Genomic DNA, 16,435 nt, shown 5'->3' with positions numbered 1-16,435 from the left:
TGATCAATTGCAGACTGCAAAAGTTGGTAGACATCTTCAATTTCTTCACCTGTAGCTTTAGTGGTTGGTGTATCAATTTGAACAGTATGGATATTACCCTATCACTGACAGCACTGTAAGTCAAGATGGATGCTGAAATGTTAGTAAGGCATAAGGGTAAATGATAATGTCATTTGGTAATACCTCCAAACAAACATTTGCATATCACAGGTTGTTAGTTGAAGCACTTGCTGATGAAGATCAAGGATTTCGGCCTTCATTGTGGATTACAACTCAATGTAAAGAAGATTAAAACCTCCCATTGAATCAATAGGGTAGCATCACGATACATGGAAGGAAGGTTGAAGTTCAAGAATTTCATCTGGCTTGGATGCACAATCAATGCTCATGGAAGTCTAATGCAAGAGACCAAATGACACATTTCATTAGGTAAATCTGCTGAAGAACAAGACCTCTTTAAAGTGTTAAAAAGAAACATTGTTACTTTGGGAAATAAGGTATGCCTGACTCAAGCCATGGTATTTTCAAAGCTCCGTGTGCATGTGAAAGTTGTACATTGAATAAAGAAGACAGAAGAAGCATCAGTGCATTTGAATTAAGGTCCTGACAAAGAGTATTACAAGTACCATAGACTGCCAAAAGAACAAACAACTCTGTCTTGGAGGAAATATGGCCAGCGTGCTCCTTAGAGGCAAGAATGGCAAGTGTTCATTTTATGTATTTTGGCCGTGCTGTGGTTGTCAAAAGAGACCAATCCCTGGAGAAGGACATCATGCTTGGTTAAGAAGAGGGGTAGAGAAACAGAGGAAAACCCTTGACGAGACGGGTTGACACAGTGGCTGCAACAATGGCCCAACATAACAACAGTTATGAGGATGTCGCAGGAGCAGGCAGTGTTTCTTTCTGTTGGGCATAGGGTCCCTGTGGGCAAGAACTAGCTCTATGGCACCTAACAACAAAAATAAACTACTCCCCAGTCTTCCTTCCACCTGAGCAATGTCTATGTCATCTTCCTGCTTCCTTCCCCTGCTCTGTAGGCAGATTTAAAATTGTATGGCCAAGTCCTTCCCCACCTTCCCTTTATCTTGGATCCCGTTCTATCCACTGCCTATACCCTAATTCTATAACCACCCACCCAACCTGACAGAAACAAGCGTCTCTCCGAGCCTGCACGCAGGTGGATACAGACGAGAAGTGGAGTAGGGATGGAGATGACTGGCATAGGGATGGGATTGACTGCAATAGGTGTGCAGATTGGCTGGGGTAAGAATAGAGTTGGCTGGGATAAGCGTGCAGATTGACTAGGATCGGGATGAGGATTGGTCCACAATTACAAGATTTCCTTAGGCAGCCCGGAAAAGTCAACTTCCATGAATTATCTTCCATTAGCAGGCAGTTTCTTGTCTCAAATGGTGAGTTTAGAATGACTACCTAATGACCTCTGTTCTCTGTCCACAGGGTGACAGTGGGGGGCCTCTCGTCTGCACCCCAGGCCCTGGCAAAGAGTGGTACCAGGTAGGCATCATCAGCTGGGGAAGGAGCTGTGGACTGAAGGGCATTCCAGGAATGTACACTCTGTTAGCGAAATACAACCTCTGGATCCAGAATGTGACTGAGCTAGAAGGAAGGCCTTTTAATTCAGAGGAAATGAGAGCCCCCAGCAAGCAGCAACAAGTTCGCTCGAAGGCTGCAGAATTTCCAAAGCCAATCAACTCAACATTCTGGATCCTGCTTTGCCTTTTGCCTTTCATGCTATAGTGGCCCATTTCCAACAGTCAATAAAACAGAAGTGTACTCTGCAGCCGAAGGAGGGTGTGTGAGACTGTGCCACCAGCTGAGAGACTGGCTTGAGACCAAGGCTAAAAGCTAGGGTCTCAGGTAGATAACAGAGAGTGGGGTGGGACCAGAAAGACAGGTTGGATTCCTGGTTTGGGAGCTGAGTTTTGGGCCTCTCTATTAGAGCTTTTTCCATTGTGAGTGACAGTAGCCAATTCAAACTGGCCAAATACAGAGAGAAAGGGGTGGGGGGTTATTGATATATATAACAGAGGGATAAAAGTGGGGTATGATGACCTCAGGTATGGTTGAGCCTCCGGGGCTCAGGTGATATCGAAAGGGACCATTTCTTGTTTGTGAGCATCACCTTCAAGGAGGATTTCCAGGTGGTGGTCATAATGACCACTGGTACCTCTGGTTCACATCCTATCACATTAGCAGTCCAGAGGACACAAAGAGAACTTTGTTCCTGATAACTTTGGCAAATGTCTATTACCTATGTGTGGCAGTTACATCATCTACTGTCAACTTGAGGAAAGGGTGCACTCTAGCCTGTCAATAGCCAATGAAGCCTCTGTGTGGGCATGGCCTTCTCCTGAGGATTCTGGGAACTCCTGTCTTCCTCCCTGGCAGTAGTACGCACAATTTCTGCTGCTCTTTCCTGCTGACAAGACACATGGAGCTATGCTGATGGAGCCAGAGCCCTGGAGCTGAAGGAGCCACGTGGAGACAGATGCTAGTGCAGAGAAGTTTCTACCACCACTAGATCCACAAGACTTTTCACCCCTTGGCCTGTGATCTTCCTGCATTCAGCATCATTTCATGTGTTGCATGAGTCTGAAGAGACATTTTTTAGACTGGTATCTGACATATGGGCTAATATCAAATTTATGGACTTGATCTGGGCTGGGCTGAAATGTTTTTCTCAATATACAATTGCTCTTTTATATAAAGCTCTCTATTACACATATATGAGTGTCTCTGGATTTGTTTCTCTAGTCAACCCAGACTAACACACTATGCTTGCCTTCATGAAGAGATTACTGAAGACATGGGTGCTATAGCAAAGTGCGGTGAAGAAACCAGATGGTGCCCAGCTATCAGAAAGAATCGTGTCTGAGGTCTTTAGGCAAGCAGCCAGCAAAATGAGGCATGAATTAAAGGAGAACACGAGCCAGTGTGATCCAAGGATGATAAATAATTGAATCCAAATCCAAATAGTATGCGAGATTAAATTGTTAACAGCCAGTTTGCAGAAGGCCGTGGATGACAGTGGAAGCCAAAACCTAATGTTCAGAGTGTCCACATGGATTGAGCCTCCACCCTGACCACAGCCAAGGGGTGTGAACAGCCTTCTTCTCAGACAGAAAGTGCTGTGGGGTCGATGGTGGCAGATGTCATTAGGCTAAAATGGAATACCTTATCACTTGATCTCCCTTTTTATCCATTTTAAAGTTGTTTCCCTTTTTAAAATATTTTCTGACTTCTTTTGGGTTTTGTCTAGTTTTTCTTGTCTGGGTTTTGTGTCTGTTTGTTTTCATCCTGGTTTTTTGTGTGTGTGTGAGTTTCTGTATATGAAATCCAAGATAGGTAGATAAGTAGTGATAGCAATTAGACTGATAATTGTCTGGGGGCATAGCCAGGGAGGATGCTGGCATTAGCAGCAAAGAGTACAAGAAGAAAATACTGTGAGATTCACTGTGGTGGTGATTGCACAAAGTGAGTGAATATGATTGATTAAATAGTATAATATGTGGAATATATGCCATGATTGATATGATTGATCAAATTATATAAGATGTGAAACATATGCCAATAAAACAATATTTTAAAGAACTCTGTTATCTAGAGCTCATGACTCCTAAGTCCATAAACCCATTGCTGCTTCAGTCACTGAGGCCAAATGTGGTCCTCGCCTTGGCCTGAGTCACAAACCCACCTTCCCAAGACCCAGTCAGGAATCAACCAGCCAGAATCATGTACACTGAGAATGGCTAAAGAATGGTCTTGCAAACAGAAACTGGGGTGCTGTAAATATAGAAAGGGAATCTATACTGGAGATGCCTCTCAATTCTAGACGTGCTGGTTGAATGACAGAGACCGAGTAGAGCCAATGTGGGAAGCTTCCAAGAGAATGCCTGCCAGAGGTAGCTGCTTTGGGATTCCTGGGAACAGATAGGAAAGGAAGAAGTTGGAAGCATTTTCTCTTACAATTTCTTTCTTTAAAACTGTTAGCTAGGCTTTAGAGTTTCTAAATTCCTGTGGTATCTCTCTGAGGGCCGAGGGGCTCCAACATAGAGCAAATCCAGAGGAGGAGTCTTAGGGTGGTGCTCTCTTCTGCCCTCTGGGGGATTTACAGTGTCTTGCACTGTTGGAAATTGAGCTGAAGCAGAGACCCTTGTCCTCAAAGGAGCTTCTTGACAAATGACCGCGCCCAAGCCATTTGCGATGGTCAATCTGTGGGGTGAACTTGGCTAGGCTATGGTACCCAGCTTTTCGGGCAAACACTAGTCTAGCTGATGCTGGACAGCTAATTTGTAGATGTGACTAACATCTATAATCAGTTGACTTTAAGTAAAAGAGGTGACCAGTGATTAGATGAGTGGGTATCGCCCAATCTGCTGAGGACCTTAAGAGCAACAACAGAGGTTTCTCAGAGAAGGAATCCTGCCTGAAAACTGTGCTGTAGGAATCCTGCCTGAGTTTCCAGCCTGGTGTTTTACTCGAAAAATTTTAGACTCAAGGGTTGTAACATCATCTCTTTCCTGAATTTGTAGCCACCTAGCCTGCCCTACAGATTTTAGACTTGCTGAACCCACAGTCGTGTGAGCCCTCTCTCTTCATATGCAAGAGAACTCCATAAATATCATGGAAGATTAGAATTAAAAGATAGTGAAATCTTTCAATGAAATTTTTGAAAAATTATATATATATATACATATATATATATTCTATTTCTCTGAAGAACCTTACTGAAATAGCATCAAGTTAGCCCTAGAGGTCACAGGACCACCTGAAAACTCTAACATTAGCTTCCAGAACCATCCATAAAGCTTCTCAGAGGCTTGGAGCCATGGAGGAGAATGGCCTAAAGGCTTAAGTGAGGACTTCCCAAAATAAGAAGAGATGAAATCATTGACCTGTTGAAGATGAGCAGAATCCATGTGGCTCAAGGAAGAGAGGACTTGGAGCATAATGAGGACTGGGAAAAGAGCAAAGACCTTTGCTTTACTTTTTAAAAAATTATTTTTTAAGTAAATAATTTTATTGGGGGCTCTTACAGCTCTTATAACAACCCATACATTAATTGTATCAAGCACATTTGTACATATGGTGCCATCATCATTTTCAAAACATATTCTTTCTGCTTAAGCCCTTCGTATCAGCTCCTCATTTTGTTCTCCATCCCTCACCCTCCCTCCCTCATGAATCCTTTATAATTTATTTTTTAAAATTTCATGTCTTATGACAACCATTGTCTCCCTTCACCCATTTTTCTGTTGTCCATCCCCCTGGGAAGGGGTTATATGTAGATCTTTGTGATCAGTTCCCTCTCTCCCCCACCATCCCCTCCCACTCCTGGAATCTCTATTCTTCTTATTGGTCCCCAGGGGTTTACAGGTCATGAGCTCCTTCATCTTCAAAGTGGCATCTTTGCTCTTCAACAGTTTAAAAAGAGGTCTTGTGCAGCAGATTTAGACAGACTCCTCGTGTGAGTTCTCGACTGCTGCTTCCGTGAAAGGAGGCCTGCCACCCCACGGGGCAAAGACAGGGCTCGCGACTACATAAAGAGTGACAGTCTCAGATATCCCTGGGGCAGTTCTACCCTGTCCTATAGGGTCGCTAGGAGTCAACTGTGCCTCCGTAGAAGTGAGGTGAGGCTTCCATGAACATTGACTTTGGTCCCAAGCAAGATGAAATAAGTCAGCTAATACAGGACATTCTGTTATAGTCTATCTCACTTCGCATATGAAATAAAATATATAGGAAGCAAAGATTATTAGTGGTTATAAAGAGGGAGGAAAGGGAGATTTAATATTTAGAGGGCATTACATTTATGTTAATGACTACAATGATTTAGAAAAGGATAGCGAAAATGGTGTTCAAAGTGAAAAACTATCAATATCAATTATATATGCAGTACTAGTTCAATTAGTGGGTGTTTTCTGGTGTATATTTTTACCCAAACAAATTATTTTCAAGTATAGAAAGGTGTGGATGGTAATCTTGGTGGTACTGTCATTTGAAAATAGTCTAAACTGGACATTAGGTATCTACTCAAGTACTCCCTCAATACAAGAACACTTTGTTCTAACAACCTGGCATTTGGTAATGCTCACCTTCCTGAAACAATCCCTAAGTCAAAATGAGTGCATGACCAAATGTGGTGAAGTAAGTTGATGGTGCCTGGCTATTAAAAGGTATAGCATCTTGGGCCTTAAAGGCTTTAAGCTAAACAAGCAGCCATCTAGCAGGGAAGCAACAAAGTCCACATGGAGGAAGCACACTAGCCTGTGTGATCATGAGGTATCAACGGGATAAGGTATCAGGCATCAGAAGACCCCAAACAAACAAATATATTGATGCAAACGATGGGTGTCAGAGTGGAAACCCAAAGCCCATCTGTAGATAATTGAATAGCCTTCACAGAAGGGTCACAGGTAAGAACGAGGCAGCCAGGGTGCAGCACAGCACTGATGGACCACACAACATCCCTCTGGTTCCTCCTCCCTACTATCATGACCCTAGTTCTACCTTACAAATCCGGCTAGACCAGAGCATGTGCATGGGTACAGATAAGAGGTCTCAACACACAGAATCCAGGATAGATAAACCCTTCAGGAACAATAGTAGGAGTAAGGGTACCATGAGGGTAGGGGGAAAGTGAGGGGAAAGAGGGAGAAACAGGAACTGACAACAATGAAGCACAACCCCCCCCTCCCATCCCAGCCCCTGGGGGATGAACAATAATAATGTGGATGAAGGGAGACAGCAGGTGGTATAAATATGAAAATAATAATTTATAAGGCGCCATGAAGGTGGGAGTGTGGGGGAGGGAATGAAAAGAGGAGCTGATAACAAGGGTTCAAGCAGAAAGAATTTTGAAAATGATGAAGGCAACATATGTATAAATGTGCTTGATACAATTGATGTATGGATTGCTTTAAGAACTGTAAGAGCTCCCAATAAAATGAATTATTAAAAAAGAAATTAGTCTAAACATGGCCAAGTGTTTTATCTCCCTCCAGAAAACATCACGTCAAGGCTGTGGTGAGTGCGCTTCTTTGTATCTGCTTGGCCCCAGTCCCCAGTTTGTTTTGGTGAACCCCCTTCCCCACACTTCTCTCACGATTCATATCTCACTGTGATCCAACCTCCCCTCTGACTCTCGAGATTGCATGAGACCTAGGTCTGCCAATGAGAGGCCAGCATCCGGAGCCCTCAGGAAGTATTTCAAGTTGGGCAGATGATCCAAGCTAGCTACTGAGAAAAGTACCTGGACTTGGAGAGGAAGTTTAGAGTTAAAAAGAGTAGATGGTACAGACACACCCATGCACCACTGTACCCAGTTTCCCCTGCCAACATATTAGTATGATAAAATGGTTACCTTGAGTGATCCAATATATTTATATTATTACCAGCAAAGTCCGTATTTTAGTTTTACCTGGCGTCCCTTTTCAGTTCCAGGATACCCTCTAAGATCTACCACATTACATTCAGGTGCCATGTCTCCTGAGGTGCCTCTGGGCTCTGATGACTTCTCGAGGCTCCCTCCATTGTGATGGCATTAACCATTTTGAAGAGGACTGGTCAGGTCTACTGCGAGATGCCCCACTGATCTGAATTTGTCGGACGTTTTCTCAGGAGGAGGCTGGATGATCGGCTGGTGGGAAGGAAAATATCATTTCCATCACACCAGAGCAAGGGCGCCTGCTACCAACATGATTTATGGCTGTTCAGGTTAAAGCTTGCTCACCTGGCTGACAGAACATTTGTCCGTATCTCAAACATTTTGATATGTGGTGTTTTATTTGGTTTTAATTTTTTGTGTGCTTTTGGTGGAAGTTAACACAGCAAATTATGTTCCCATTTAACAGTATCTATGGGCATCATTCAGTGATATGAGTTAATTTTCCACAATCTGTCAACATTCTCATAGCTTCCCTCCTGCTTGTCCCATTTCCATTCACCTAGCTTCCCCTCTCCCTCTCCCACATCTTTGCTTCGGGGTCAGTGGAGACTGTTTGTTCTCATATAGATATGTTTGAAGAAGCAAGTACGCTTGGGTGAGATTCTTTATTTTATGAGATAACCCCTGATTTTATTGTTTTGCATACTTGGGACATATTGTCAAGAGAGAGCAGTCATGTTTCACAGAGAGGCGGTGAAAAAGAAGGAGGCTCTGGAGGAAACTGACTCGGAAGCTGCACTGGGCTCAATTGTTAGCCTGCAGCGGTGGGCTCAGCTACTAGGAACAATTGTGAGCATGGTGTTGGATCACACAGTGTTTCCTGCTACTGCACCGAAGGTCGCTAGGGCTTGGAACCAACTTGTTGGCGCATAACAACCACAACAACCATCTATTATCTTGAGTTCGTTTTGCAGCAGTGCACTCAAACTTAGCAACAACTGTGAGGATCGGGCAGGATCAGGCAGTGCCTCGTTCTCGAACGCAGGGTGGCTGGGTCAGAACTGACCCAATGGCCTCTAACAACGAATGTCTGTTATCTAGTTGAAAGGTGACCTTCAGGAGTAGTTTCAGTTCAAAGTTTAAAAGGGTGACAGTCACAGGCATTCCACTAGTCTCTGCCTCTCCAGGAAATCTAACCTTTTATTTAAGAATTTGCATTTTGATCTACAATTTTCTCCCATTCTATCGGCATCATCTCGTGGGTCCCTGGTCCAAATGGTCAGTAGTGATAGCCGGGTACCATCTAGTTCTTTGGTCTTGGGATCAATGGGACTGTGGTGGTTATGGTTCACTTTTAGTCTTATTTACATTAAAATGTTTTTGAATTTCTAACGTCATTTCTTCTTCTACCTATTGGATACTTCAGAGTATGTTGTTTAATTTTCCCCTATTTATAATTTTCTTTCCATTATTTCTCATTTTATTTCATTATAGTGAGAAAACACATTTTGAATGACTCAGTCCTTTTGCAATTTGGAGTATTTGTTATAGGATGGGATGTAGTCTATTCTGAAGAACATGTATTTGAGTATGGGTTAAGAAATTTTTCAGAACTCCTAAAATGCTTATAGAATAATATAACAGCATGCCCTTGAGATATAAAGCATTATCATTCAGTTGAAGCCCTAGTATACTTTCCCCAAACACATTTATTCCTAAATTTGTTATTTTTCATTCCAATGCATTTCTTTGAACTCTGACTTCATCTGCATATAGCTCTAAAAAATGAGTTTAAATTGTAGATAACTTTTAGTAAACGTTGATGTGCTTCACCTGCAAGAGAGATCAGGCATTGATGGCATCCCAAGGTAGGGCAAATGGTTGACACGTGGCTGCTAACTCAACGGTGAGTTCAAGTTCACCCAGAGGCCCCACAGAGGTAATACGGCTAGATATCATTCCAAAAAATCAGTATTATGACACACATGGGGTTGTCACAAATCTGCATCAGGCCCACAGCAGCAGAAGGTGTACTCCTTCCGGGTAGAACTGCTGGGCCACTACTGAGGAATTAGACGTGGAGACAGTGGTCCACTTCACCCAGACCGACACCTTTGTTTTATGAGCAGGATTCCCGGTGGCGATGGCGCCTCTGGCTTTCTTCATTTCCCCCTCTCTGGATGGGCACGAGTGAGCTTACAAGTGAGTGGTTGCGAGTGCATTTGGTTCCAGTGGTCTCAACCTTCTGCACCAGGTGGGAGTTTCTGCCCTAAGAGCGAGTTGGGAGAGGGGCACAAGTCCTCTCAGTCATGCCTTCTCACAAGAGAGCTTCTGTGACTGGGGGCTGCAAGGGATGGGAGAGGCTGGTGGCGTTTCCCTCCCAGCGTGAAATGTGGCTAGAGACTGTGAGCTAGTTGGAGAGGGAGTACTATGTGCTTGGGTGCTGAGCTGGTAGAGATGGCGAGAAGGTCATGATTGAAATACCAGAAACCTCACTTTTCAAATCAAGAAAATTGATTTTGTGAAATACATCTTTCTCCATTTGTGGCATTCTGTTAGCATAATTTTCACAGACTTTAATTGGTTTTTGTTTTGTTTTTTTGCTGACCTCAATGATTATTTTACAGCATGCTATTCTGGGTTGGGTTGGTTCGTAAGACACGGGGCTAAAGGAGACACACCCCCCCTTTTCTGTGACCTTCCGTGCTTCCACACCTCATTTCCTTACCGTGGCAGAAGGTCGCAAAGGCACAGAGTGTACTTGGCCCAAGGAGCTGACAGACAGCAGGCTCAAGCCCTAGCCCTCCCCTCCATATGCTCTCATTTCCCAAGTGCTCTCCAGCTGGGATCAAGGGGAGTCCACAGCAACATCAAGGACTAGACAAGTTCTTGGGTTCGTGAATTGGGACTAGAATTACTTAAGGCCATTTCTTCTCTGAACTTCTGTTAGCCAGAATTGACATCTCTATTGTCATCCATGAATTTTCTGGTGGATCTTCTCAACTGAAAAAAAATGCCAATCACTATCCAGAAGGCAAAATAAAACCATCAAATCCAGCTCGATCTTTGGATGGGTGGATCTAACCATATGCTGTGCTTTCCATCGCCAAATTCCCTTTGTCCCGTGTTAAATCTCTCTCTGTTGCAGTACTTACTTGCAGAAATAAGGTCAAACAGAAATCTCTGGATCATTATTTGTAGATCAGATTTGTTGATTAAATGTCAATGGCCCAACCTAGATTCCCATGATCCCACTGGTACTAACTTAGAAATAGAAACCTTTAGATCAGTGGTTCTCAGCCAGAGATGTGTTGACAATGTTGGGAGATATTTCTGGTTGACACAGCTGTGGGGGAAGGTGGTGCTGGCACAGAGTGGGTAGATTTTAGCAGTGCTATGAAACATCCTGCATGGCACATGGCAGTCCTCAACAAAGATTTGACCCCAAATGCCAATAGTCCCCAACTGGAGAAGTCCTGCAGATTCTCACTCCTTCCTCTGAAGTCAGGAGGGGAGGCGCGTCCCACCAAGATCAGGCAAGTGTCCTCAGAGCTGGGATTTGAGAGCGCTGATCCCCTACTACCCGATCCAAGTCTGTTCTGGGGCCCCTCGAGGCCTTTGAGAGCCCCTTGGCTATCTCCTTTACTGTCCTCCTCTTTCTTTATCTGCCCTCCCTCTCTCGAGGCTGCCTCAAATTTGATGGTCTGCCACAACCACAGAGCTCCATGCTCCCATTCCCTTGCTCAAAGTCACTCCCAGCAGGCTTTCCTTCAGGCGCCTCTTTTTCTGCTCTTCCTTTCCACACGCATTTGTGACTTTCCCACTGGACCTCCCTGCGTCCCACCCACCCCTTGCCCATCCTGAGATGTGCATCGCTGTTGTATGCTTTGGAGTTCACTATGCCTCATAGTGGCCCTGCAGGACCGAAGAGCATAGAATTGCCTCTAGAATAGAATAGGAATGCACTGCAGGATGCCCTGAGCCGTCATCTTTACAAGCAGAAAGCCAGGTTGATTTTCCTGCTTTGCACTGGGAGGGCCCCAACTATGAACCTTTCAGTTAGTGCATTGACCATTGCTGCACCAGGGCCCTGCGGCTTGCATTACACTAAGGAAAAGAAAGTCAGAGCGACTCCCTGTGAGCATGTGGTGTGGTAAGGGATCCAAGCAATACCTTTGTTTGGGCCAAGCAGGGAGATGAGGGAGAGAGCGAGCTATGACCAGGGAGAAGTTAGTGAGCCTAAGAACAATGATGGGAGGAGATGAGATCTGGTAAGAGAGAGAGAGAGAGAGAGAGAGAGAGAGGTGTGGATAGGTGTGGAGGGAAGTGTGGATGTTTATTGTGACCTGCCCATCCATCATTCCAGTGTACACACACACACACACACACACACACACACACACACACACACACACACTACCACCATTGACTGCCTCCAGAACAAGCCAATACAGACTCCTTAGTCATGTTTTTTTATCCGTGTAATCATAGGCGGTAGTTACATAACCTGGTGTCAACTTGTGAAGGGGTATAGCCGTAGCCTGTCAATCAGGTCACAGCTTGATGACCTCATTTTGGAGGCATCACAGAGATAAATAGCTCACTGGAGGCCAGAGACTCTCAGACTCTCTGTTTCCTCTTCCTGCTCACAAGACACGTGGACCTACGCTAGAGCCCTGGAGCTGGAGGAGTGGAGACCCTGCGAGCCCAGAGATGCTTCCACCACCACTGGATCCACAAGACTTTCCACCCACTAGCCTGTGATCTTCCTGCATTCCGTGTCATTGCATGTGCTGCATGAGTCTGAAGAGGACATTATAGACTAGTATCAAACATACCGACTAATATCAGATGTGAGAACTTGATATGGACTGGGCTGGAGTGTTTTCTTAATGCACGATTCCTCTTTGATATAAAGTTCTCTGTTACACAAATATGAGGGTCCCTGGAATTGTTTCTCTGGTGTACTTGCACTGAAACCTCACAGAATAGTAAGTGGTAAGCAATAAATTCCATGAATGTAGTGTTTTTTTTAGATTATCTGAATACTAGCATTTTATAAAATCTACACTCAGCTTTGACATTATTAACAACTGAACAGAAGCCTTTAAATGGTTTTATTTTCCTTTAAGTGCTACTTGATTCTCAAAAACATCATTGATAGAGGGTCACAAATACTCCTCACCACAATATTGGTAGGCCAAACATCAGAAAGTTTCACAAAATCAATCACTATGAAAATGCTGGCAGAAATTACAGCAGTGCGTGCAGCTGAAGGCCTGTGATCCACAGCAGGACTGCCATTAGACACTAGTGACAGCTCTGACCTGCCTTCAGCAGAAGGTTCAAGACCCAAATCAGCCTAGAGTTTTAGCCTTGGGACGTCTGCGTATTGTTCCACACAGATGGGATTACAAAAATAGTTTTTATAGTTGTACTCGACGGCAGAGATACTATTAAAATGTGTGTGTGCTGAAACTAGTTGATCATAAGTAGTTTAAAATAAAGTCAGTCCTGTTGAGTACGCTATTTTAAGAGCTCTATATGGGATCTGGTGGCAGAATAGTAACTTATATGCTGAGCTGCTCACCTCCAGGTCAACAGTTCAAATCCACCACGTGCTCCTCCGGAGAAAGACGGGCTTTCTACTCCCATAAAGAGTTGCAGTTTCAGAAACTCACAGGGGCGGGTCTACCCGGTCCCATAGGGTTGCTAAGAGCTGGCACTAACTCGATCACTGTGAGTCTGGGTGTTTTAATATTGGATCCAGAATCTGCTCGATGGCAGTGGGATATGGGATGAAATGGCAGAAGTTCCTGGAAAGAAGACAAAGGCGCCTGCAGGACAGCGAGCCTGTGTGACTGGGGAGGAAGGACTCAGCACCATGAGAAGGCTGACGCCCACTGGACGGAGAGCAATCCTGTCACCGAACTGCAGGCAGACCAGCTGCTGAATCGCTTTGCGTTTTGCTGTGCATGTTCTCAACATCAAAATACTTTAAATGCCGCTGGAATAAGGCAGACGAATTTTCTAGAGAGTCATTTTAGGCTCACCCTTTCTGACTGTCACCTAGTGCAGTGTGCATCCCCGCCCCCTTTGTGACGCCAAGGCATCGCCCTTTGCTAGAGGGGAAATCAGTATTCCTCCCCCCTGTCCTCTGCCCAAATGTTCTGAATTTACGAAAGAAACGGCAAAACCCTGACAAATGCATATTGTTCTCCAACCATAAATGCCGCATCCGCTCTCGCCCCCGCGCAGATGTCGCCCGCCTCTCCCCTGCCCGGCGCGCGGGGGAAGCAGCCGGCCTGGGCACCGAGCCTCGCCGCTGGCAGCTGGCAGCGCGGGCGCAGATGCACCAGCTGGAATGAAATGAACCGGCTGCTCGCCGCTCAGATCGCTTGCTTCCTCCAGGAGCAACTATTGCTGCAATTTCCACCCGACTCACACTCGGTTCTCATTCCCCTACAGCAGTGGTGCTCAGCCTTCCTCGTGCCGCGACCCTTTCGTACAGGTCCTCGTGTGGTGGTGCCCCCCCAACCATAGCATTTTCGTTGCTACGTCATCACTGTCATTTGACTATGTTATGAGTCATCATGTAAACATCTGATACGCAGAATGTGTTTTCATGGTTACAAATTGAACATAATGAAAGCAGAGTGATTCATCACAAAACAGTATGTAATTATCTATTGTGAAATATTGATTTCTAATGACAAATCAATGAACATTTTTCTTGAAGCATGGTGTAGCATGGGTAACAGTCTTCACCATGGGTCCTCGTATGTGGGCATATCTGCATGTGGGCGGACCCGCCTGCAGACGATAGAGGAGCGGTGTCTCGGTTCCTAAGACCATCGGAAATGTGTTCACAACCCCTGTGAAAGGGTGTTCGACCCCCAAAGGGGTCTTGATGCACAGGTGGTTGCCTGCTTAAGGACTGGCTTGTTAGGAAAGACATTGTGAATCGTACCGTCCTGCACGGTGCCCCTAGTGGCTAAACGTACCTTCTCAGGACAAGCTCTTCACCTTTCACAGCTATATCCCCGGGGGGCAGTAGGGCAGACGTCTTGGGGGTGAGTATTAAATACCATGGCATCACGCAGACTCATGGGAACTGCACGCACAACACAACTAAAAGCTACCTGGGCCCGTGCTTTCCGCAGCCTTGCCTGTGCTTCAGACCTTTGCGATCCACAGACTGGTTTTGGAAGCGAGTCTCCAGGCCTTTCCTCTGCATCAGTCTCCGCCTGGAAAACCTGCTGGCGAGTTCGGCATACGAGCAGCAGCATGGCAGCGTGCCAACCCTCCATCGACAGGTTGCTGGTGACGGTGCATGAGGACCACTGACAGGAAATGCCGGCAAGAATCTACGATGGAGCCAAGGGAAAGGGACCGGGTAAGATGGCACGTCCATAGTGTAGAAGCCAGCATGTAGTAGGGTGGGGCAGGCTCGTGAGCCCCTTGGTCTGAGTTCTAATCCGGCCCCTCACTTGCTGCTAAGGTGAGACATGTTAGCAATTGGATTCTTTCTCTTCTAGAGGTGCTTTGGACTGGCTCTTCACTTTCCTGCCTCATCTCTGTTGGCAAGCTTCCTTCCCCATCCCCATCTGTCCCTCCTCAAATATCAGCATGCCCTTTACTATGGGTTTCACTGGAGCGTCTCTCATTTTGTTTAAGTCTGCCTGCACATTCATTCCCCTGGTCAAGAGCCCCAAAGTCAAATACAGCAGCATAGACTCCCTGTAGCCCTTCCATATCTCTGCTTCCTCTGTCAGGAGGTATTCATGCTCACATTCTTCTGTTTAAGTCTCTTTGTTTTTTTCATGTTCTCTATATGGGTGCTCATGTAGAGAACTCATTCTTGTCATGCCTCCAATCAGGACTGCCTCCCAACTCCAACAGCTCACATTCTAATGGGGACAAGAGATCCCCCTCCCCACCCCCAATCATTCTACCAGGCTGCTTCCCTTGGCTGTAGTTTCTCAGGATAGAAAAGAGGGGCTGTGGGAATCTTGTTTATCCATTTCACACTAAACCTTTCCATGTATCCTTACTGCCATCTTTTAAAACTTAGTTTGAACTACTCTGAAAAGGGTACCATTAGAAGGTCCTAGATAGAGTAGGAGGAAAATCTGGAACCGCCCCCTCCCACCCCCTCACACACACACACACACACACACACACACACACACACACCCCACAAAGACTAATTAACTGGTTGGATAGAGACTGGTGAGACCTTAAAGAGTATGCCCCTTAGTTACCCTTCCGGCTGGGGACTGACCCACTAAGTAAGACCAACCACTGCAGATGAAAAGGGCAGCATTCACCCAGGGACAAGGTACAGAGGGTTAGGGCAGAAGGAGGCCTGGAAACAAACCACAAAGAAAAACCAGAAGAGACAATGTTACAGTCACTCACTGCCATTTGGTCAATGCTGACTCCTAGTGACCTTGGAAGGACAAGGTAGAACTGCTCCTGGGAGTTTCAGAGATGGTAAGTCTTTCGGCTGCCACATTAAGGGAATTGAAATGGATGAATTGTAACAAAATGTGTGTGAATGTTAAACTGATGATGTACTTGCTATAAAAAATTCACCTAATCATCGCTTCTCGGCCTTTTGGCTAAGATCAAGTGTAGTATCTGTTCTTATCAGTTTAATATCTGATACGTCCTCTATCCGAGGACAATATATTAAATGGATTTTTGGAGCAGGGAGTTGGAATAGGAGCTTGCTCCGTCCACTCCACGCATCGACCTGGTATTGCAGTACTTCCAGGAATGGTGCACCCCCTCGGGGGATTTTAAAAAAAAATCACCTAATCTACAAAAAGTTAAAAAGTTCAAGTGGTCTGAAACTATACATCTTGTCTTTTAAAAAAATCAAAAGTCCTCTGACCTCACTCGGTCTATTCCTGCCGTTGTCACCAGTATCATTCATTTTTGGCCTCTCCAAAAACCTTTAAACAAATGTTTTCACCTAGAGTTCATGACTAGGTTTCTCATAGATCACTTATAGAGAGTTAG

General features: G+C 45.1%; 1 protein-coding gene and 1 non-coding gene across 2 annotated transcripts in view; both read left to right on the top strand.

The window, feature by feature from the left end:
- PRSS55 (serine protease 55) overlaps nt 1-13,776 on the top strand; it is a 28,310-nt gene extending 14,534 nt beyond the window's left edge. The window contains exons 5-7 of the mRNA XM_075557201.1: nt 1,459-1,660; nt 2,104-2,184; nt 13,667-13,776. Coding sequence (XP_075413316.1) covers nt 1,459-1,660; nt 2,104-2,184; nt 13,667-13,776 — 393 coding nt within the window. The remainder of the gene's footprint in view (nt 1-1,458; nt 1,661-2,103; nt 2,185-13,666) is intronic.
- A 2,236-nt stretch (nt 13,777-16,012) lies between these two features.
- LOC142455632 (U2 spliceosomal RNA) lies at nt 16,013-16,203 on the top strand. Its single transcript, XR_012785808.1, has one exon. It is a non-coding gene; the product is annotated as a U2 spliceosomal RNA (small nuclear RNA).
- The last annotated feature ends 232 nt before the right edge of the window (nt 16,204-16,435 follow it).

The sequence above is a fragment of the Tenrec ecaudatus genome, chromosome 8 (assembly GCF_050624435.1).
Source record: "Tenrec ecaudatus isolate mTenEca1 chromosome 8, mTenEca1.hap1, whole genome shotgun sequence".
In the NCBI taxonomy this organism is placed as follows: domain Eukaryota; kingdom Metazoa; phylum Chordata; class Mammalia; order Afrosoricida; family Tenrecidae; genus Tenrec; species Tenrec ecaudatus.
This window is presented reverse-complemented; position numbering and strand designations above follow the sequence as displayed.